The sequence below is a fragment of the Rissa tridactyla genome, chromosome 3 (genome assembly GCF_028500815.1).
Source record: "Rissa tridactyla isolate bRisTri1 chromosome 3, bRisTri1.patW.cur.20221130, whole genome shotgun sequence".
Taxonomy (NCBI): domain Eukaryota; kingdom Metazoa; phylum Chordata; class Aves; order Charadriiformes; family Laridae; genus Rissa; species Rissa tridactyla.
In genome coordinates, this window is record NC_071468.1 from 20,922,557 (window position 1) to 20,947,009 (window position 24,453).

At 45.7% G+C, this 24,453-nt stretch overlaps 1 protein-coding gene across 1 annotated transcript in view; it reads left to right on the plus strand.

The window, feature by feature from the left end:
* The window catches only part of MEIS1 (Meis homeobox 1), a 113,431-nt gene that overhangs the window by 26,521 nt on the left and 62,457 nt on the right, over nt 1–24,453 (plus strand). The window contains 1 exon segment of the mRNA XM_054194689.1: nt 677–788. Coding sequence (XP_054050664.1) covers nt 677–788 — 112 coding nt within the window.

Here is a 24,453-nt window from a genome sequence, read left to right on the forward strand (position 1 = left end):
TTTCCTATCTGAATGTTACTTTCAAATGCACCCAGTGATAAGAAGCAACATCTGTTTTCTGTTCAATAGTACAAGGAGGCTCTGCATGGGGCTGAGTGTACACAGCCGATGTGAAGCCATTGTTATTCTCATTTCTTTTTTGTCCCCGTGCCTGGTCCATTTGCCATATACCATCCGGCAAACAGCTGACACATCCCGGCTATTATGGACCCAGGCCTAATTGCCAGCAAAGTCTTTAAGCTCTTCCACGTTGGCCTCGTACGAGGGATGGGAGGCCGATATAAACGGCGCCGGCTCTCGACCACCGCTCTCATTTTGCCTTTGCGGAGTTAGCAGGCTGTTCCGCCGGAGGGTTTGCGGATGCTAAAAATATCGGTGGAGCCCGGTGCCAGCCATTCGCTCTCTGGCTCTCCCCCCGCTTGGCCGGGAATGTTTCTGTTTTCTGTGGTAATAAAGCATGGGATTATTTAGATGGTAAACATATTCCAGAGTATATTATTTTCGCTGGGGAGCGGTGATCCGGCTATCCGGCAAGAAGGAATAACATGGGGGATGTATTCGCCAGCTTTTTCCCGTGGGTCTGGGCACGGGTACCACTCTCTCGGGAGCACGCGAACCCATCTCCCCCATCTCAAGTTTTAACTTTTGATTATTTCTTTTTTTTTTGGCTCCGCAGCCCTCCTGGAACAGAGACCACGATGACACGGCGTCGACGCGCTCCGGGGGAACCCCCGGGCCCTCCAGCGGGGGACACACATCGCACAGCGGGGACAACAGCAGTGAGCAAGGTAGGAACGGAGCCCTCCCGCTTTCTTAGCTGGCGAGCGACCACCGATGCTCTCGGGGACCGGTCACTCGCTCTCTGATGTTGCGATGTCCTCAGATAGTAGGGAGTTTGTGCCGAGAAAGGTCTATCTTCCTTTTTTGACACTTTTTCCACACGCCCCCCCATCTCCTCCTAGTAAAAGGATTGGCATCTTTATTTCTTCGACCCTGCCAGCAGGCACATGTTAGACCAACATATGTACCAAATTTGCAGTATGCTTAATAAAAATAAGCAATGAGAAGGGTTTGTTTTCTTTTTTTTCCTTCATTCAAATATGGGTTAAAAGATGAAATCTTCAAAAGCAAATGTAATTAAGATTGCCGTAATGCATGCTAATATTTCAAAGATGCCATCAAAAGTTCTCTGCCTATAAAGACGAGATGTTAGCTGGCCCATTTTCCGAAATCCCGAGCAGTGCTTCTATTTACTTTTTTTACTCAATTCCAATTTACTTGAATGCAAAAGTGTTTTGTCAGAGTAAGTGATTTAGCCGGATGAGTATGAAATGAGCTTGGTGCAATGGAATTGGGAAGTACTACAAATAATTAGCGCTGTCTCAGAAGCTCCGAAGTCTAAAAAGCTGAAATTCTGGGGTTTTCTGAGAAGCTGTTTAAATGCTTCATACTTTTCCTGAAGAGACCAACTGCAGTGGATTTAGTGTTAATTTAATGCAATTAAAATTTTAAAAGGAGCTTTAATCTGAATATAAAAGCGAGTGCTTTATTGAAGTTGACTCTGAACTCACAATAGGTATATACTTTTAAATCTGGTTTTATGGTCATGTTTCATTCAAGTGCTGTTAGACAACAAAGGAATTGTGTTTCCAAAAAAAGGTTGAGCAGGACTGATTAGCACTGCAAAGTCTGCATTTAACAAGATTAGTTTAAACTAAACCAGTATATTTTAATTTTTTATACACGTGGACCTAGCGTACATGGTGAATAACATCTCTTTATAGAATTTTAAGTATTTGAGACACTTTATTGGTTAAAGAAAAGTTGCTGACTTCATCACAAGTATAGCCTAGTAAAAATGGGGCCTGGAATAGTAAACTGTTGCAGAGCTGAGGCAGAAACTGGTAACCTTCTGACCTCTGACTTTTACTGGAAAATGATATGCAACATAAATTCAGGGGGCCTTTTTTCTTTCAAGTATGTGTACGTATATATTCTAGTGGTGCTGTTCACAATGCTGAAGTGGTGTCAACGCGTTCATTAGAGCCCCTTGCTTTTGGAGCAGGTTTTAGATCCACGGGGTTTTTGGAAGGGTGAAAAAGCTGCTGCAAAAGTAGGCTTGGAACTAAAACCCGCTGTTTGGAGGGGGGGTTTTGTATTCGGCTGGGGTTGTTCTTTCATTAGACGGATGTGCGCATGTTTATGTCTCCATGTGCGTGGACGGAACATCTGCGGGGAGGCTTGCCAGCACGCTCCTAAACCTCTTAGGCGCTTTGGAAATGGAGCTGCGCAGTTCCTGGTGTACTTTTGAAGAATGTTTTAGGCTTACGTTTTCTCCTAAACTTGGCATTTGATTAGTCTGGAGCACCAGTCGTATCTACTGTTTTCTCGTCGCCATCCTGGTCGGCTCCTAGCAAGGTGCATGCTATAACCTCCGTCAGGAAGGGGTTTTGGAAGGCACGAGTGATTTTAGAGCTTGAGTCCCGTTAAATAGCCACAGAACGACTTGTCAGCGATGCTTTAGCTGGTTCTGAAACTTTGACCCGCATCCCAGAGTAAGGTTTTTTGAGGCTGGAATTGCTGCCAGCACTTGATAGATGTGTTTCATGAAGAAGGCTCGTTGCGTGAAAACTTTAGGGAAGAGTCAAAAAAGGTGAGAATTTGCTAATTAGAGCTCTCAGGTCAAGTTTGGGAAAGGAGTTTTGGAAAGGAGACCCTTGTCCAGGGATTCTCTGGTGCCGAGTCTTGCCTTCAGGCCACTTGCCACCTATGGAAATGGCCTTTTTTTTGAGGAAAGGGGGGTGTGGGAAGGCTAGGGGTGGTTTTGCTGAGCCGTGCTTTACATCTTGTTTGCTCGAAGCCCTCTGAAGGTTGAGATCATGGGGCAATCTCAGTTGTTTAAGCACACCCACGCCTGCCTATACACCTTGTGTAAAAAAAAAAAAAAAAGCGTGGTTTAGGCTTCCCATGTGGGTAAGAAGTCAAAACACAGGATCCCGAATGACCAAAAGGGAAGAGAAGAAAAAGATAGCAAATATCCTGCCTCTTCCCAACTACGTTTAAGTTCAAAATGCCGTGATTTGGAGGCTTTTCTTCCGTGGCCTGAATGTGAGGAGTGGCAAAGCTGTGGTCAAACTCATGGTTTCACCTCTGCCAGCTGCTTTTCTGGTCGGCAGAAGCAGCCGGCACGGCACGGTCGCGGCAGCCGGGTGCCAGGGAGCGGATGGCAGCAAAAGGCCAAGGACCTGCGCGTTCCCGCTCGGGAGCACAGGAGTTAACTCGAGATGCGTGCGTGGCGTGACATATATTCAGTATGTTACGGGCTTCCCTATTTTTAGGAGTTTGTAAAAGTTCCTTTGGGTTCCATCTGTCAAGAGCACGTTTGCCATTTAAAAAACCCCAAATCTAATCACCAGAAATATAACCCTCTAAAAGTGGCTATTTTTAGGTTGTTCCCACAACCTACTTTCCCCGTTGGGGTAGGTAGAAGCCCCTTCTGGTCCAGGTTTCCAACCTGGCTGAGATATCCCAAGGATGTGAGCGTGAGCTTTGCATTTTCAGAGAGGCTGGAAACTGGTTCCAGTTTCAGACTGGAACGCTCAAGCCCCTTAACATGAGTTTTCTCCCTTAGTCTTAACTCAGAGTATGTTAAGGTCTATTTTTGGACTTTTATGAACTACTTTTCTTCTTTACCTGCTTCATTACTGCTTTTAAACCTCACAAAGTACATTTTTAACCTGTTTATGTCCCTATGTACAACACGTACGGAATGATTACTTTTGAAAACAGGAGGTGCTCTTTCCTGTAAACACTTTGAAGTCTTTTTTTGAGCATGTAAATTTATTTACTTAGTAAATAGCAATGACTCCCAGCTGCTTCGATCTATTGTAGAAATCCATATTTAACTGCGAGGGAGCTGTTCTGGGGTCTCGTGCCACTGAACAGCAGGATATGTTATTGCATGGCACGTTGACACAACCTCTCATAAAGGCCCGGTATTGTGTCATCGTAGGGGATAGTTATAGTACAGGAATGCAGAATAATATTATGAAAAAGTTTTGTGGGCCGTTTTCCCATTGCTGTGAAATTATTGTGAAGGGCCTTTGGAGGTCTGTCTCCAAATGGTGCAAAGAGATCTGAATTTACGCAGTGGAAAAATAACTTGCTGAATTCTGTTAAAAAAAAAAAAAAAAAGGGAAAAGCAAGTTCTTAGGCACAGGCAGGTGTCGCTGAGCTCACGGCAACGCTATTTTATCTTATTGCATATTCTGACTTTAAAAGATTCCTGTTTGGGGTATTAACAGATCTATTTTGTTTGTTTTTCAAGTAGTCAGACCAGGAGGATGCTGAACAAAGCCCTAGTACAGTCACTTTTAATCCAGAGTGGGGCTCTTAAATTCCCATGTTTAGCTCTCCTACGTGCCTTAAAAGAAAAAGAAAATAATCCATCAGTGCGTATTGTTTCTTTCTATTTGTGCGTATTGTTTCTTTCCCCCTTTTTTTTGTGTGCAAGCCTCGGCCAGGGTTCAAAACATTTTTTTAACCTCCAAATAATTGTTGCTGTTCCAAGCCGGGAGTAGAAAGCGGCAATATTTCTTTATAAAAATGTATCAATGGCCGCAATGGTTGGTTGGGTTTTTTTCAGGCTTTTGTTGGAGTTCGGGCAACCTATAGGCAAAAAGGCAATCGCGTTTATTATTGCCGGGAATCTCAAGGCGGTTGTTTGGAGGCTGCGAAGCCGGGCGGATGGGGGAGAGAAGGGCCACATTATGTTCCAGATGACTGAGCGAGGATTTATATACCAGCTCGCCTTTTTTTTTTTCTTTTTTTTTTTTTTTTTTTTTTTTTTTTTGACATGGGAGAAGAAAAGTAATAAGAGCGGGGAGGCAAGGCATTTGAAGCGGTCAGATGGCCGATGACTAATGGGATAGGTGGGCAGGAGCCCGCGGATTGGGTGTCTTAATGAGCACATTTCGCACCGAGTTTGGGCTGCAGTTCCCCTTCACCTTTGCCCTTTATTGACCGAACTGACACTTCATTTTTCACATACTTCCAATTATGGCTGAGCTTAAGTGTTGCCCTGCCTCCTTTCTTTCTTGCCTATGGACGGCTTGAGAGTGGCTGAGGCCACAGAAGATATTTTAATTTGAAAAACTACCATAGCAAGGCAGGTTTAGGGTGTAACCTGAAACTGCTGTCACTTTGCAGTTTCTCCCGTGAAAACAAAAGTTTTAATGTTTCTTGTTTAGCGCTTCCCCCTGCCCCCCCACCCGCTTCGCTCCCCGTTCTCCGTGGTGATTGCTCTGGGGGGCGGTTGGGTTGGTGAGGGGTATTTTCCCCGGGGCGAAGCCTTTTCTGCAGTACAGGTGCTGTGGGTGGGAGGCAGCCCAGTAAAGAGGTAAACCCCATCGGAAAAAAAGCGGTGCCGTGCTCGAGTGACGGCGCCTTGTTCCTTCTCAACGCCGCCTCTTCTCAAGAGGCCTCTGGTGGTGTGATGCCCCGCGATGTGCTTGGCCGAATGCCCTCCTTACGGAAAAGCAAAGCGCAATCGCGCCTGCACTTCTCAAACCCTCTGACCTCAGTGTGGATTCGGTGGTTTTGGTAATATTTAATGCGTGAATGCGACTTCGAGCCTGGCCCGGCTGTGCGGCTTGGGGATGTGGCCGAAGATGATGGTGGGAGAGGCAGGTATGGGGAAAGGGTGGAGAAATCTCCGGTCCGCAGCTATGCCTTTGCTCTATGGGGAGAACCGTGATCAGTGTCCCGCAGCCCGAGCCTGTGTGTGTTTCCACGGTGCCTTTTACACGCAGAATCCTTCCAGGGCGGAAACGTCTGTTTGCTTTTGCAGGGCTTTGGGGCTTTCGGAGCATGCGGTTTTCCTACCCAACATGAATTCTGTTGGAAACGGTTGGCATAAGTTGCACTGGCATGGGGTGGGTGGCTTTAAGAACAAAATAGCTGCTGTTAGCCCTTAACTTCCCAGCAGCGCCGCTGGATTTTGTGGCGTGGCTTTCGCTGCCGGCTCTTGTCACGTGAAGTTTGGGCGAGTAATGAGCGGGCACGTCACCTGCGTGCCGGTGGTGATTGCTTCGCGTTTAAGTACGCGGAGAGTATATCGACAATTATTTACATCCAAACAGAGGCCCCTAAACCACAGACGTATTTATCTCAAAGAAAAGAAAAGAAAAGAAAAAAAGTATGAAGTATTACCTACTTTATTATGTAGCCCTCTGGCATAGTAATGGCATGGCATATTTTTACTATAATATGGTAATAAAAGAATATGTAAAAGGCAGACAAAGGTTCTGTCTTTTCACTAAGGTGACCCCTGTTACCAAGTAACTGCTTTACTTATGAGCTTATTAAAAACTCAAAAAAAATGAGCTTTTCATACTTCACAGGCATTGATGTGAAAATGAGCTGTCCTACGAGTAGTTTTCTTGATCATTTTTAGAACAATTGATTAGCCAAAGAGCCGCTGTCATTAGTTGACATTGACTGATAGCAATTTGTCACAAGCTCCGAAGGTCAGCCAGGCAGTGGAAGCTTCGGCTTGTCTTTGATTGACCTTTTCTGATGCCATTATCATGCGATCGGTTAGACTGGATGTGACCCTCGATTGGAAAAGACAGGGCATTAGTCAACAGGGGCTGCTCCCGGGATTTTTTCTGGCGCTTTATGTATTGTGAATCCCGAATTAAGTGTAATAGGCTTGTTTGGAAACGGAGCGGTATCAGTTTTCTCGCCGAGGCTCTGCCATCCCCTTTTCTTTTCTTCCTTTTCCATCAAGTGGGCAGCGCTCGGTTTGCTTTAAATCAGCGCGAGCACCTGTGCCCTCTCCCTTTGACGCGAGATGAGATTTAAAACAACCCTGTATTTATTTGAACTCTTCGTGTAGGTGCATATTCTCCAGCAGCACCAGCATTAATTATTTTTATCTCCCCAGAATCATGTTTTATTTTTTAACAGTGATTGAGTAGTTGAGGATTATGCTCATAACAACACAATGTCAATTTATCATTCTGCTCTAAAGCCGGAGGGCGTGAAACTGTTTTTTTCCTCCTTCTGGTTGGGGTTTTGTTTTTTTTTTTTGGTCTCATCAGCCTGATTCAGCTGTTAAAGTTAGATTTCGGCAGCATTAAGCCTCCGTGCCTCAGCTAGGCAGGGTTACGCTTCCAGTATGGTGCCAGGGAGACAGTCCTCGCTTGGAAGCGGGTGTCTGTCGTGATTCGAGCATCAATCCATTCCCGGTGTCAGGATTTATTTTAATCGTTCACATTAGCTCCAAACGTCTGTTATTACCAGGCGTTTTTCTTTTCGATTTGGCAAAGCTAACTTAAATACTTATAAATGTTGCTTGTTTGGCCTAAATTGTGGGTAACGCAGTCATAAACGAATTCTTTTCCTTGTAAAAAAACCCCTTCCTTCCTCCCATTTGCCTTTCAGGGAAAACCTGAATTTTCTCTGTCTAAGTACCAACTTGTTTTTCAGGTCAGCCCCCCGAGATAATAAGCAGTTCAAAACCAGCACAACCATTTCAGCAGGGTTTAATGCGACTTTCAGTCTTTGCTTAGGAAAAGCTTCCAGCCGGGAGAGGAGCAGAGAGGCGATCGCGTCAGGAGGCAGATCCCTCAGGCTGAAGCTGTTGCCATCGTTGGCAGTGCGAAAGGAGGGGAAAAAAGACTTTGGGAACTGCTTACCTTTAAAGTGACTATGGAAATACAAATATTCCTGACTTCTTGGCCTGTCTGTAATCAAGCAGCAAAATTCATGTGCTGGAGTCCCTTTTTTTTTTTCTTTTTCTTTTTCTTGGCAAGTTTTTCTAAACTTAGAAATGTCTAGCCCATTAAACATCTGCGTGGCTGTGCGCAAATCTATGTATACATACCCCATGTGTGTAAGAAGATGGCCCTGACCCTGACCCGAGCATGCCATCAGTGGTGCAGGGCTTTTGCGGACCCCAAAGTGTGTCTTTACAGCCCCGAGAGTGTTATTGAGGGCGAGATCTTGAATATGCCGAGCGGGGAACAGTGGTGATAAATACCACATTGCTAAATCGCATCTTGGGCAGTTACCTAAAAGCTCAGGTGGAGGACTGAAGAGCATCTTGCTTTCCTCCTTGGGCAGGGCAGAGAGAGGCTTGGTTGCAAGTGGATGTAGGAATAGGTTTGAAGGTTTTGGTGTCCAAGGTGCCCCTTTGTAGCAGTACCTGAGCTTTGTGTTTTGAAAATCACTGTTAGGATCTGATTTGGAAAATTTGTTGCTTTATTCTGGTAGGGTTTTTGGGTTTTGGTGGTTTTTCCCCCCTTACATATCCTGGGCCTGTAGGTTGCAGTGGCTCATTGAAGCCAATGAACTTCCCATATGGCCCATATTAAGAAGACATTATTTCCTGTGAGGGTGGTGAGACACTGGAACAGGTTGCCCAGAGAAGCTGTGGCTGCCCCATCCCTGGAGGTGTTCAAGGCCAGGCTGGATGGGGCTTTGAGCAGCCTGGTCTGGTGGGAGGTGTCCCTGCCCAGGGCAGGGGGGAACTAGGTGATCTTTAAGATCCCTTCCAACTCAAACCATTCTATGATTCTGTATGCTTTCCATCTTGAAGGCACCAGCCCAATCCCCATTTGCCTCTCCAAGTTTTGGTGGCTTCAGCAGAGTCTTTTGCTATCATCTGATGTGTGACTTTCAAGGGGTGCATCATTGATCTCTTTAAATCAGAGGTTAAAGAAGCAAAGGCGTGTTCCCGAGATGGCCTCCACTTTTGAGAAACATTTTATCGCAATGCGTATAAACCCATAAACATGCAGCATTTCTGGATTAGTGATGCAATAGGGTGTGCCATCAGGCTGCTTGGCCTAAAGCATTTTCTTGCCTCTCACATGAAATGCTGGGAAGGGGGCGGGGGGGGGGAAAGATGACTAAGATTGAAAGAGAAGTCTTTAAAATAATGAGTTGTGTGTAGAGAAAGACGGTGCTTGTCCCACAATGCAAGAACTAAGGGTGGGTGTTCACCAGGCTCGTGGCATAGGAGCTTTCCAGAGCGTTAGCAGGTTTAAAACAAACACAAATGTTTTACGTGTTGGGTTAAATTTATTGCTACAGTGTGCTGTGGAGGTCAGCAGGGGACAAAAAGAGATTAGACCAATTCGTGGAAAAATAGGTCCTTCTGTAGCTATTAAAAACCCTGGTCCAGATGCAACCGCTGGCTCAGGAAGCTGCCCAAGTGCTGATTGTCAGAGCTGGAGCACAACTGCTTCTGTGTAACCCCCCCTTTCTATATAACTTTCCAAAAACACCCATTATTGCTCCTGGGAGAGACAGACACGAGATCGAGCTACTTGGACTGATCTCCTCTGTTTTTTATGTTAAAATATTTTTTTTTAAAATTTAAATCAGGAAATAAGATACTGGTTTTTTTTTATTATTATTTACGCTCTTTTTGATGGCTCTTGCTAATGCCAGCATGCTTTTGTTGGGAAGAAAGTCGACATAGTTTGTATTTTCTCGCCCATACTACCCGGGTGGTGGGAATGGGTTGACGCTATTCATTCAAATTTGACAGGTGATTGCTTCTGTAAATGAATGCGCTCAAATCATAATTGTCGCAACAGAATTGTTTGATTACCTGGCGGGAGCCTCTTTCTCTCTGATAGCTTTTGGATCACCTGTTTGCTGAGAGCATTTGACAGTCCTCATGTTTATTACCCAATTGAATGTCAGTAGCAATTGCAGCTAAAGATAAACGAAAATGCAAGTACTTGTTGACCTTGACTTTTTTCCACAAGATATTGGACTTGATGGCTCTATTGCTGTTGAACTGATAAGAGTTATAAACAGTAGTTGACGGAAAATGTTTTATTCCCAGAGGAAAATACCACGCTGCTGTGGGAAATGGCATCTGACTCGCGCTCTTTGCCAAATTTGCTTGGTTCACCTTCATTTAGGCTGTGGGAAAATAAAATACAAATTTCCCCTTTTATGACTTTAATATCTCTGCAAACATGAATTCCTGCGCTCTTTGTAAAGTTTTGTTGGCAGACTGCGCCAATAACATACAGCGAGCGCGAGACCTCGCCGTGTTTTATGATGTGCTATAATGAGGATTCTCAATTCTTCCTCATTTTCGGGCTGATTTGATAATTACAGGGAGGGAGCAGAGCTTTCTTCTCCTGTTCCATGGGAAGCTTAATATGTCTATAACCAGCAAAGATCGGGAAATGCGTGTCTGCGGGTGCATGTTTGCCGGAGCGGGGCTGTGCCGATGGGAGGGTGGCCTGGGGACGAAGGCAAAGTTATTGCAGGGATGGAGGGACCATATTTCAGCAGGTCTTGCTTGCATCTGCTTTTTTGGGCAGGATCCCAGCTGGGTTCCCTTGCAGTTTTTTGGGAGGAGGGGGCCAGTTTGGTGTCTCCTGTCCCAGCTACAATCGTGGGGCAGGAGGGATGAGCGTCCTGCCCCAGTACATCTTGCTACTATACCCCTCCTTATATTTATATAGTTATATTTATAGTTATATTTATAGTTATAGTTATTATTTATATTTAAGCTTATGCTTATAATTATATTATTTTTTATCTATTTCTTCTGAATTTCTAATCCTGCTCCAATACGAAACCTGAAAGAAAGACTTCAGTGGGAACAGGAACAGGCAATAGGCTTTGAGATCTTCCGGGATGAAAGTCATTGTATAAACATAATGCATAAAGAGCACAAAAGACCGTGGAATTATATTGTTTAAAACATAAGTCCTTCTTGTCTTGGCAACTGCTCTGATAAACTCTGTACAGTATTGTAGGAGCTTGTTAAAGCACCGAAATACAGGATTAAGCAGTGCTGTAACAGTTAGCAGAGTCAGACTAGTAATCGTATTGCATTGTATTTTTTTTTTAGGTAAGATTAAGCTGGCATTATATGTTTGTGGGCGAGGGGGCATTCTTCAAGGGATTAATTAATAGGATGAACGCTGTAAGATGCTGACATCATGTTTTTCTAAGCACATTGATGCAGACAGGCTTTTATTTTTTTTTTCATTTTTTCTTTAAATTCATGAATGAGATGGGGACATTCTCTGGGCAATCGGGGCAGCCCCTGCAGCTTTCGGCAGCGGCGGGGCCACCTGTCACCATGTAATGCATCGGGGACCACTTTCTCACTGGCCTGGTGACCCAGTAGTCAGTGCCATGCGAAATTCCAGGGGGAGAGGCCCCATGTCTCTTCTCCCCGAGCTGGCGGGGGACCGCAGGGCTATGACTGAGCAGATGCCTGTCGCTACTCCGGTGGTTCTTTGAACAAGGGTGCCGTTGGTAAAACCTTCTACCTCTCTGGCTTGTCTCTTTAGCCATGATGCCTCCTCCAGGTAGCCTTGGCACCTTGCGTTGGGCACACTTGAGCTTTGTCTGGTATGGTTCTGGAGGTGGGCAAGGAGGTGGGAGAGCCTGGCCAGGCCTGGGATGTGCTGTGGTAGCAGTGTCACATCAGGGCAAGCACTATCTCCCCAGGGCCCCCTGCCACCCGCTTGGGAACTTCCTCATCGGCAGGTGGTATCTCTGGCATTTAATAGCCACAGGTGGTTGATTTTATTTTTTATTTTCTTCCTCATGAGTGCTGGAAATCTCACACAGAGTTTGTGGTTGCTCTTTGCAGAAGCATAATGTGGAGGTGTTGTAAAGAAGAAACATTGTATAAATAAATCATAGAATCACAGAATGGTTTGGGTTGGAAGGGACCTTAGAGAACATCTAGTTCCAACCCCCTGCCATGGGCAGGGACACCTCCCACCAGCCCAGGTTGCTCCAAGCCCATCCAGCCTGGCCTTGAACACCTCCAGGGATGGGGCAGCCACAGCTTCTCTGGGCAACCTGTTCCAGTGTCTCACCACCCTCACAGGAAAGAATTTCTTCCTGATATCTAATCTAAATCTCCCCTCTTTCAGTTTCAAACCATTACACCTTGTCCTATTGCTACGCTCCCTGATCAAGAATCCCTCCCCATTTAGTCACCCCTCCTAAATAAAAATACAGTAGGGGCAGCCTTTTCAATTTTGTTTTTCTATGACTGATCTTGTGCCACAGGAGAGCGATGGCTCTTGCAACCCTGGTACTGTGTGTCATCTCCAGGCTGTAAATTCACCTTTTGCAGAAGGGGAAGGGAAGACGTACTAGGAGGCACCAGTTATGTCCTCAGAAAAGAGCTAAAGGCGGTGGACGTAACCCAACTGATTCTTAAATCTTCCCCCAGCTCTCTGAATAGCACTTAGTGTCACATGGATGCATGCTAAAAATATTCTGGAGTCTGTAGTGTCCCGATGGACTTCAGAAGAAGGCATATCTTAGCTCTGTCTGGTCAGTAAGTGAAGGTCATGGAAGCAAGGCTTGGAGAACCTCTTGGTGCTCTCATTGCCGTACCAAGAGGATCTCCTCCCTCCTGCCCTCCGTTCCTGGCATGGCACTGGGGGAGAAACCCCACCGTGGTGCTCCAGCCTGGGTCCCTGGGTTACGGCACATGCCCTTCTGCATCGACTGCCTTTGTAAAGCAGGGGAAAGAGATAAAGCAGTCAGCGTTAACCGAACTGCTTGAAGTAAAGTGTCATCGTTTAAAATTGGGTTTAAATTTCTTTCGGGGCACTGTAAGGTCAGAACGTAGCAGCCTCTTGCTAACGAGTAGGGGATAAGGCGCAGGCAAATTGCAGGGGGTGGAAAAGAGGCACAAAGTGGGGTTGAAACGTTCTGCTCGTGCCATACTCCTCCTCCCTGGAACCTGTTTTAGCGAGGCTTTGGTGCAGGATTCTGCCTGTTTTCTTTTTTTTGGTATCTGTCAGGAAAAGCCCAGACAAATTCGGCGTGAGGCTGGCTGTGTAAAAGCAAGAACCGCAGTGAGATTATTTCAGTATAACAATCAGACAGGCTTGGTGCCGTGTTGTAGTTTTGTGACAGGCTGTAGGTAAGGCAGGGGGCTGTTTTGCCAGTTGGAGAGCAGACCGAGCCACGGAATCTTTGGGTGTCAGTATATAAATATTTATAGTTTGTGCGTGTGTTCGGTCGTATGTATGCTTGGATGTGACTGCCTCCCACTCTTAGACATTTTTATTCCGTCAACCTGGCAAGAAAGGTGATAATATAACCACCCTTGTGAAGCACAGTGGTTTTTCAGGACCTTTCATTTTTCCTTTAGAAAGAGCTTTGTGCTCAGTTTCTTGGCGTTACAGCTACAAGAAACAAACTAGCAAACAGTGCTAAAATTAGTGTCTTTAATCCAGTTAAAAAAGCCCTCACGTGGCCATAATTTACCAGGTTGAACAGCAGAGTGGCGAGCAGAGAGGGCTGGTGTAGCCACATCGTCAGGAAGTGTAAAGTTGGTGTCTTGGTTGAATTTAATCCAGATAAAGTTGGTGTCTTGGTTGAATTTAATCCCAATAAAGTAAGCAGCTAACAGTCTGCGGGGATGCAGGCTGCAGCAGGAGGAGCACATTACTCCTAACATGGGTGGATCAACCCTTCGCCACCCTTAATTGTGTCACTGAAAAGCAGAGTATGCACAGTTATGCAATTTTGCAGCACAACTTTCCATATATAACGTTTTAATATAAATTAGAATTGCCTCATAGAGACAAAGTGAAATTCTGTGTATTACTAATACACAGATTTTATTTATCGTTGGAGTCAGTGTAGGTGAAATGACAGCATTAAACTTAAAAGTGCCTCTCAAGTTGATAAATGCCAACTTGATGCTAAACATATTAATACTCAATTAAAATTAGCAATCAATTTACTTGAATATTGGAGGTTAGCCAGGAATAGATCTGAAGTTGTATTAGGTATATCGTGCTGGTCTGAACACATCATACGCTGTTGCAAAAGCATTGTGCTAATTTTAGCTTACAAAGAGGATGAAGATAAACTGCCTGCTGCTAGTTTGCCATATGCTATCCTGGTGATAATATTCAAGTACAAAATATTCTGCAACGAGCCTTATTGTTTCAGTAAAAGAAAAGTGGAGGAGAGTTAAGCAAATTTCGGCTCCGTAAATGTATACAAAATAATGAAATAAAACAAATCTCAAATGCTGGTAGATGAGATCTGTGAAATTTGTTTTGGTTTTATTGGCTTTCATGGGAGTCAACAATTTGTTTTAGTACATATTTGATCCAATTGTATCCATTTCTCGCATGTAAATCTTAAAATCAATCTAAATAAAAATCGATCTTTGTTCTGGTAGGCAAAAATATAGTCCGAGTTGCTTCTAACTAGTTAAGCCTCACATCCTTCAAGTTTAGTGCAGGAATAAAGTCTCTGCTGAGCTGATTATTTTTTTTTTTTCGGGAGCCTCTCCTTTTCCTTGCTTTATTCAAAAAAGCAAAACGTGTTCCAGTTTCCATAGGGGGAGGGTTTTGCTTCCATAGCTTCATCAGGGTGTGTGTGCCTTCTCCATTTGCACCAGTGGCCAGGAGAAGGGTGCGTGGGGAAGGGGTGGCCCGGACGCTTGGGATGCCGGGGGAAGCTTTGGAGGGCTGGGGACAAGAGATGGGGGGCAGAAGAAGCTTTGGAGGGCTGGGGGCAGAAGAGCCTTTGGAGGGCTGGGGGGCAGAAGAAACTTTGGAGGGCTGGGGGCAGAGAATAAGCTTTGGAGGGCTGGGGGGAAGAAGCTTTGCATTAGCAACTGGTGAAAAGCTTGACCTTCAAGTGACCCCGGTCAAGCAAAACCCCCTGCCGAAGAGTCCCATTTGGACACGGATACCTGTGGGGTGAGGGAGGAGATAAAGGAAAGGGGGAGGAAGATAAAGTAATACCATTGACCTGGGAACTTCTCAGATATTATAAGCGAGGGAACAGCAGGAATAATAAAAGAGCAGCAATATTTGCCTGCCCCCCGTATCTGTGTAATGTCATTTCCAAAGGGCTGGAGTAGATAATAGTAAATGTGCTTTCAAGTATCAGATCAATCTCTTGAAGTGATGGGGAAGGCTGGATGCTCTGATCTGGAGTGTGTAATACAATCCTCGTCGCAGCAGAGAGAATTGTATAAATGGACAAAGATCCGCTGATTACATCTTTTGCAAAGTGTTAAGTAAAAGATCTGGCTATAAGAGATGGCGGGTCTACTATTGTCCAGTCTTCCGACTTGTTTTTATAGGGGTTTTCACAGGAACAAATACCAATTACCAAAATAAAAGCAAGCGGTGTGGCTGGTCCGTATCATGGTAGGACACATGCTCTTGAGTCAGTGTGGGCAGGAAGCTTGGCAGGTCTGTCCCCTACCATTGCCATTGCATCTTTATCTCTCTGGTTCATTGTTTGCCACTGAGTGCTTGAAATTCCAGTTTCCAAGTAAAAGCTTCCTGTTTCTTGCCTTTACATTCAGTTTGGTAAGACATAAATTTAGCTATCTATCAAGGAGGGGTTTAGTTTGGTTTGTTTTTTTCTCTCAAGTAAGGCAAAATAGGAAGAAGAAATTAATTCTGATTTGATGATAAGAGGTAGAATTTTGCATTTTTCCAGATTCTCAGTGGCAGGAAACATGAGGTTGTATCCTCCTAAGGTGATGGATGAGAGCTAAATTCAGCCTTTCCATCCTGAGTAATTTTAGAAGGGGCCCTGAAGTCCAGATCTTGTTTAGAAACAGAGATGGGCATAGTCAGCCGTCGTTAGCCATCATTTCCTCTCAGTAGCCTCTCTGCTTGTAAGATTTTAACTGATCTGTGCAGTAGCCGAAGCTAATAGCACTCATATTCTTGTAGTCGTCTCAATCCTGAATTTCCCTCCGGAGAGTTTATGTTTCTCTCCATTCACTGTGGAAGGACTCGGGGAGGGTAATCGCCTGGCTCAGACGCTTGGCCTGGCAGTCTGACCTTAATGCTTAGAGTAAGGAGGGATGAATCTGTGCTAAAACTTGTCGTTTCTTTAGGAAGGAATTTTTTGGTCTGCCTGGAGAAGTGGAGCAAAGTGTTTTGTACCGCTGAAGATGAGGGGAGGGGGCTCGCTGAAGATGCGTGAGGCTGTGTCCTCTGCAGCTCCTGAGCATCTCATGAAAAGTTGTTGTCTTTGCTAACCTCTATGGGTGATCTGGAGTGTTCAAAAATCTTGATGTGCATAGAGAAAGAGATATTTGTATTTTAATGTTACTCAGGGCCGGGGGGAGCGGGTAGTGTCTGTATTCCCACCCCTCTCTCTCAGGAGGCCAGGTTTCAATATTTCTCTGCCATGAGGAGGTTGCTGGCTTCAGCAGCGCATGTCTGTTTCTGGCGGAAGATTTTCACGTGAGTCTGGGAGCTGGGGACTTAAATATAAAACCTGATAGGACGGGCTTGTGAAACTCAGTGGCAAGGGATTGCGCAACTTTCAACTAAAGAGCGTTGAGGTCTTTCAGGAGATGAAAGGCTCCGTGAGCAAAGCCTTGGGACAAAATCTGTTGCTGAGCTGGTGTAGGAATGGCCACGTTCAAGCAACTCGGGGCTTCGCTCTGGTGGGCTGTTGGGGTGCAGGGTCCTTTGTCTGCTGGCGTGGCAGCTGCTGGGACTTCTCGCCACGCACTTTCCTTGTCTGCTTTTAAATGTAAAACCAGACTTAAGCCTACTTCCACTCCAAACTAACAAGATGCACATTCGGTCCATTTAAGCACACTAATATGCATTCAAAAAGGCTCATTTGGCCGCCTCGTTTTGTAGTCTTATTTGCAGCAATCTTCACTAGCAGATGAGGTGGAGGGGGAGGTTAACAACTTTTATGCAGAATATTGAACTCTTATTTCCATATGAAGTCCACTTTGGATGCTGTCCTGAAAAATATCTCCGGATTGTGCACTGTGACTCTGCTGTGCCCCAGAAACGTGAAATTCAGGGCTTGCTTCCTCGAGAAGCTGGGAGTGCAAAGCCTGGGGCTGCTGCTGGGTTTCAAGTGCTGGAGGTGTTTTTGTAGGCACGGAGGGAGGGCAGGTTACTGGCAGTGGCAGCGCGGGCTTTCACTCAGCACCTTGTCAGTGTGTCTTATCTGGGATCTTGAGGGATGGCTCTCCAGGGTAAACCCAGGAAGGGAGCCGAGTGAGGTGCTTCCAGGGATGTCCCAGCGCAGACTTCCTGTTCTCGTTGCCCCACAGGAGTCCTAACCTGCACAGATCCCTGCAGTGCCTTGGAAAGCTGGGTTTTCCAGCATGTTTGCTGACTGCTTTGAGACTTGGACCTCCTTATTTACAATTCATGTCATAGAATCATAGAATGGTTCAGGTTGGAAGGGACCTTAAAGACCATCTAGTCCCAACCCCCCTGCCATGGGCAGGGACACCTCCCACCAGACCAGGTTGCTCCAAGCCCCATCCAGCCTGGCCTTGAACACCTCCAGGGATGGGGCAGCCACAGCTTCTCTGGGCAACCTGGGGCAGTGTCTCACCACCCTCACAGTGAAAAATTTCTTTCTAATAGCTAATCTAAATCTCCCCTCTTCCTGTTTGAAGCCATTGTGCCTTGTCCTATCACTACACGCCCTTGTAAAAAGTCCCTTCTCCACCTTTCTTGTAGGCCCCCTTCAGATACAGGAAAGCTGCTATAAGGTCTCCCCGGAGCCTTCTCGTCTCCAGGCTGCACAACCCCAACTCTCTCGGCTTGTCCTCACAGCAGAGGTGCTCCAGCCCTCTGAGCATCTTCGTGGCCTCCTCTGGCCCCTCTCCAACAGGTCCATGTCCTTCTGCTGTTGGTGGCCCCAGAACTGGAGGCAGCACTGCAGGGGGGTCTTATCAGAGCAGAGTAGAGGGGCACAATTAAAGAATGTCATCTTTGAGCTAATGTGTACAGCACCCGCTGTCCTGAGCCTCTCCTTGCATGCTCTTGCATGAGGTTCGTGTGCGACCTCAGATGTGTAGAATGCCTTCTGGGCTGGTGAGAGAGGAGCGTAAGGGAGAGCACGGGCAAGAGTGTATTGCCCTCTCCAGATCTGTTTTCCCTTGTTCAGGTAGCTGCTAAGATCACATTCATTGCAAATATGGTGGTTATGTCGAAGTCTTTTCCATATAAATTGTTAAATAAAGTATAAGTAAGAATGCTTTTTAGCTGAACTTTGAGTTTCAACCGGCGATTATAGATGAAAATTTCTGTCTTCCCTTCTCGCCTGCCTAAACCACGTATTGCAGGTGAAGCTGGTCAGGCAGTTAAAATATATGACAAAACGCGAAGCTGCTTTGCATAGAAAACAGCAGCGTGATGAGCAGTGGTTCAGAGGCTGGCATTGTTGGCGACTGTTCAGATAGTTGGCAGATATTTGTGAAAGCATTTTCCAGTCTCAAGAGAATCGCCAGTTTTGGCATCAGTGATTATTGCTCCAGCATTGCGATGGCAAAGCGTGCAAGTGTGTGACTGGAGACTTCTTTTTCTGCCTGAGAAGCCTTGGTGACCCAGTCTGAACACTGAGACACTTGCCTCCAGGTGGTAAGTGGCCAGCCATACCGCAAGAGTTGTGTACGGATGAAGCAAGCAGTTCACAGTCAGAAAATTGTGTTTCCATCCTGCTCGATATGCGATGAGTTTATTAGAAGAGACTCAGTCGGAGTGATGGTGAAAACTGGAAATAGTATTTACTAGGATTTACTTGACTCTCACAGGATAATTTGAATATGGGTTTGCAATACTTTCTTTTCTGTTGATGCTCGTCTGAGCATGTGTCTATATTTATATTACAAAACTATCCTGGTCTTCGGCGAAATAGTCTGCTAATGTTTTGCCTGCCTTTATCAAGCATGAAAGGACCACTCTGATTCATATTTTTAAGGGGTGTTATTCTGACCTCAAAAACTGATATTTCTTAGCCAGTGCCAGAAAGTCCTTTCTGTGGTTTCAGTACCCATTTCTTTAGCAATTAAGAATCTGGTGGCATCAGAATAACAACAGGTTTTAATAGCCATTTCAGCTACCTCCATCACGGTGAGAAGGCGTGCAGGGCTTCTGCAGAGCCTCGGAGCTCTGTGGTGTGACCTCAAGTGACCAGACACAAAAACCAGTGCAACTCGTGAACGGAAAGGTCTGCATCATCCAAACTGTGCTGACTCTTGTCCAAGAACACACTGTTTACCTGTTCCTTCCAAATTGGTCAATTTTCTGCAAGACCAAGACGCGATTTTATTTTTTTCTTTTTTTTCTTTTGCTTATCTCAGTGCAACTTGGCTGGTTTTAGCGGAGCTACTCTTCGCTTATGTGTAGATGTACAGTGAGGATCATGTTTTCTATTTTGGCGATTGAAGCTGAGTATTCCCGCTATCGATCTGTATATTTCCCCTCCTTTGTGTCTGAAGATATTTGTATATTCATCTGCAAATATGCAGGCTGACCACTCCAATCAAAAGCAACACATCTTACCTACCAGTTAACTCCAAAATGCATCTTGCTGAAGGCAATGTCTGAAAATATATTGCCGTGAGCATGAAGCAGCCAAGCTTCTGCTGGCCCTCAAGATGTGTACCCAGACCTTGGTGAAGGGTGGGGTTTTCCTTATCCCAATAAATAGATTTTGTTTGGGGAGGCTAGAAGCAGAAAGAGAGAACGTATTTGCCTAATGTTAAATAAAAGGCTGTTTATGCCTAATACATTGGCAGAATTATTCCAGAGTAGTTCAGCCATGAGAAAATATGGTCCTTGTGTCACTGCCAAGGTCAGAGAGACCTATGGTGATCTGCAGAGTAAGTTCAGGTCGCCCAAATTAAATCTGCCTAGGGGCCGACTTAGCTCATGCACCACATTTTTTCTGAGATTTATAAAAGCAAACATCTTCTATAGATGAAGGCAGGGCTAAGAATGTGGTGAGCTCTCCCCTTTTAGCCAAGGTCTCCTGTTTTTCCCTTCTCCTTTTCAGGTTGCTCCTTCCATTTCCTTTCCATTCTTCTCTTTGCCCGGCATTCACAGAATGCTCAGAAAATTCAGTCTTTTCCTTTGCGTGGCAGCTGTTGCCTATAAAACCCTTCTGGTTGATACCATATGCATGGGAAGGTCACAGGGACATTGCTGGTGTTTGTCTAGGAGTAGCAGTGGCTGTCTGCATGTGCATGGTATGTCCTCCTCCTCAACTGTCCTTCCAGTTGAGAAGCAAGTCTTGAAAGTTTTGGCAAGAAAGATGGGGTACGCAGGCAGTAGAAATATATTTCTTGGTAACCTCAGCTGAGAAAGTACCATCTGAGCAAGGGGACGGTTGGCAGAACCATTTTGAAGGTGAAGCTGGTGACTTCGTAGGTACTGCCGGGCTGCCCCAGGAGGAGAAAGATCAAGTGGTGAGCTGGGCAGATGAGGGTCCTCTTCCATCACCAGTGGGTGGAAGGGGCGAGACAAGGTCCTCAGCCCTTTCAAGAAGGATGAGGTTGCTTCAGCAGAAAAACAAGATTATTTTTCCATGTGGTCTCTACCTGCCTAGGGGAAGCTGATGCCTGTGGTTTTCAGCCTGCCAGAACCTGAGGTTTTCTTTAACTTCCTTGGTTACTCATTAATGTCATTTTAAGTACATCGAATTACTAAAAGCAGGCAGTTTCTGCTTTCTATCCATTTCTACTAGTGTTGCTATTAGGGATAATGACAAATGGTGTGAATTGAAAAAGAAACACCAGACATCTTTCTGGCTTGTGTTTTGAGGGGTGTTTGAATTTGTGTTTGGTTTTGGTTTGGTTTTTTTTTTTTTTTTTGAAGACACTGGATGGCTTTTTGCTGTGACCCAGCTTTGCCTTGAGCTTTCTGTGGGATTTTGGTTAAGCACTCTTATTGCGAAGGAATGGAGTCAGAGAGAGATAAATGGAAATGACTGAGTTACCTCCTTCCCATCTGTCATCCCTCTCACAGTGGTTTTACCCACCTTTGATGCCACTAGATGTAGTGACATGAATAATACTCAAATTCTGGAGTGCACCAGAAGTTTTTCCCTTTTCCCATCAGTTTGCCTATTTAAGGTAATCCTGGGTAGCTGATGTCTAGGAATATGTAGTGACGGAAGATGGAGATGAAAATAAGGAACCTGTGCACCTGTGGGTGATATTCAGGGGAAGTTTTTAAGCGTCCAGCATTTATCTGACTTTGCTTTCACCTTCATAGCATGTTTTGGACCCTCTGACATCTGTTTGCTCCTGGATGATTTGCATTTGGGTTTGTCGTTTGTTTGGTTTTTTTTAATTTGGAAAAAAAAATACCCTAACCTATAACTGCACTGTAAAACAAACATCAAAACACCAGAAGCTGTGATAGAAAGTTATAGGAAACCAAAAACAAAGCAGTGACATGAATACATTAAGCTGGAGCCAAAGGGGACGTGCAGACTTAGTAGGACTGAGGTGTCTGAAAGGGCTGTCAGTGCCTGCGTGCCCCTGGGGTGGACCGTGAAGGGAGCTCAGCGTTGGTGCTGAGCCTGGTGGCCACGAGAAGTAGGGTCAAAACCCACCTCCCCATCACTGTTATTTCTCCGAAGGGTTCTCCAAGCCCTCTGAGTTTCCAGGCTCTGCTGCGGGGGCTGGATTCACACCAGCTGCCTGGATGTGTTCTTGTACAAGCCCAACCTGCCCATGGTGCCACCCCACCTCCCCACACCCAAGGGGTGTTAGCAGGGGGTGAGAAAGTAGAGTCCGCTTTTGGGGGGGGGAGTGTTTGTAGCAGAAGGGGAATTAGTGGCCTGAGCACCACGGCGGTCATTGCTTGATCCCTCCCAGCCATGTAAAGCAAGGGAAATCTGGGCAGAGAGAGCAACCCTCTTCTGCGCCCTACCCAAATTGGGGTTTTCTAACCCCAGTTTGTGTAGATGGGCTGGAGTGAAGTTGAAGCTGGCTACCGCTAGTGGTTGTGCTTTGGTTGGTGCAGAATGACACCCACGGGCGCCCTCCATCTCCAGTGCCACGCTCTACCATGTGCTGCCTGTGTTAAGCCGCAGAAGAGATGGTGAGAGATGATTTCTGAAGGCACCCCTGTCCTGCTCCTCCCCGTGCTGAGGGGAGGGCAGCGAGAGCCATGCGAGCAGCAGCGTGCCTGCCGGCTGGCCACCAGAGCTGACGCTACCACGCCTTCCCTCTAAAGCCCAACTTCAGGTTTGTTTTTCCCATTGTGGGCTTTTTTTAAAAGCACTTGCCTCATCAGAGCAGATTTGCCTTTTGTGTTGGAGAGGGACAGTCAAGTGGAAGAAAATTTTGTGTGAGCTTGGCTCTGTCAAATCTACTTATCTCCTTTTGGCTTCTGCACCTCCTTCCCGAGGAACAGCCTCCTGCTATTGTCACGGGCCCTCCAGAGCGACCGGCTTTTGCTGGAAGAACAAGAGCAGTGGATTTAGGGCACCGGGCAGCAAGGAGCAGTGGGGACAGCCTAAGAAAAACATTATTAATTCTGTCTACGCCTTTTCCTTAAAAGGTCTGACAGAGGGTTGGTTGTTGTGTAATTAAGGTGTTTTTTCCTGGGATGATTACGTGCGTGGTAACATAAGATTTTGTCTTTGGAGAGTGAGGCAGGCTTCTTCTGAGCATCCCAGGCAGCGCTAGGGCAGGGTGAAGGGAGGAGTCCAAATGCCATCCATTCAGTCATGTTTGCAAATATTTCTAACATTTGCTTAGAAAACAGGAGGATAAATGTTTCGGGTCCAGTTCCTGCCCTGATGCTATGGAACCCAGGTATTGGGCAGATACTCACAGCAGGTCGAGGGAGGGGATTCCGCCCCTCTGCTCTGCTCTGGGGAGACCCCCCTGCGGTGCTGCCTCCAGCTCTGGCACCCCCAACATCAGAAGGACATGGACCTGTTGGAGCAGGTCCAGAGGAGGCCACGAAGATGCTCAGAGGGCTGGAGCACCTCTGCTGTGAGGACAGGCTGAGAGAGTTGGGGCTGTTCAGCCTGGAGAAGAGAAGGCTCCGAGGAGACCTTAGAGCCCCTTCCAGTCCCTAAAGGGGCTACAGGAAAGATGGGGACAAACTTTTTAGCAGGGTCTATTGTGATAGGACAAGGGGTAATGGCTTTAAAGTAAGAGAAGGAAGATTTAGATTAGATATAAGGAAGACATTTTTTACAATGAGGGTGGGGAAACACTGGAACGGGTTGCCCAGAGAGGTGGTAGATGCCCCATCCCTGGAAACATTCAAGTCCAGGCTGGATGAGGCTCTGAGCAACCTGGTCTAGTTGAAGGGGTCCCTGCTTATTGCTGGGGAGCTTGGACTAGATGACCTTTAAAGGTCCCTTCCAACCCAAACTATTCTATGAAACAGTTCTTTTAGGTGGATGTGGCCAGCTCTGTTCTGTGCCCTCCTTTCCATAGCTGTGAGATAAAAGGTCCTGCATTGAGAACCACCAGGCTGCCTCAGAAGGGTTTTTTTGGATTAGCCCTCCATAACAAATGAAAATTGTCTTCCTCTTTTTTTAAAATATGAATAAATAATTGATTTGCACCTTAAGTTTAAAGCCAGGTGCGTTTTTGCTGACTGCCTAATCAAGAGCTTCAGCAGCTATGATTTTCTGGAGTAATGGCTGCAGCAAGTGGACCTTTATAAGGTTTTTTTGAAGCATAGGCAATGGCAGCTGAGATGTTATTACTGTCAGAAGAGGAAAAGTAGATGAGATGGGGGCATTTTATTCTCACCCCTTTTAATTCTGCCTTTTGCAGTTGCAAAGTGACCACTGTATGTAGGGAAATAGAGTATGTGGTGCCGCCGTGGCATGCAAAGTGAAGTTTAATGTTAGTTTTCTTTTAGTTGTGTCGTGGTTTTCATTGTCAGATGTTACTGATGGACTAGGGACAGGGAAAGTGATAACTTACTGGTTTTGATACTACTTTTAAATCTGTGGCAGGAGTAGAAGAAAACGCATTGCATATCAGCAAGAACTTTTTAACTTGACACAAACCATGTGGGAACTTCCAATTGCAAATACCTCATGTGGACTTGGTAGGTCATGAATCCTGACTTGCCTGAGCTGCAGCTAGACTAATTCTCTCCTGTTCATTATGGTTATATGACGCCCGTGACATACGGGATCCAGCCCTGCAAAAGAGGATTTGGGGCAAACAGTGTCTGAACTATAGTTACCGCAGTGCACACTGCAGCATGGGCCAGCATCGGTTGCTCTTGCGTTAGCCCAGATGAAAATGCTTTAGTTTGGTTCAACCATCCTAAGCATTTTGGTTTGTTTTGCCCAACAATTAATTTTTTTAAAACTTTTTTCAATAGAAGAAGCTAATTTTGAATGGCTTGGACAGTGTCAAGGTTCTGGCATGTATTGTCTGTTGTAACACGTGAAACCTACAGCATCATCTCCACTGGTGCGGGCGCGCAGGCAGGGCCCAGGGCAATTTAGCTGTGTTTGGGGAAGGAAGCCTACTTAAATGCTTCACTCTAATAAACTGTTTCTACAGATAATACGTCCCTTAGTTTATGCGTAATATGCTTCTGATCGTTGCTTTGAGCCTCTTACAGCTGCTTGTGCTCAGTCCAAGAGTCAAGTGTCTTAGAAGCTGGATAAACACAAAGATAGAGACAGTTG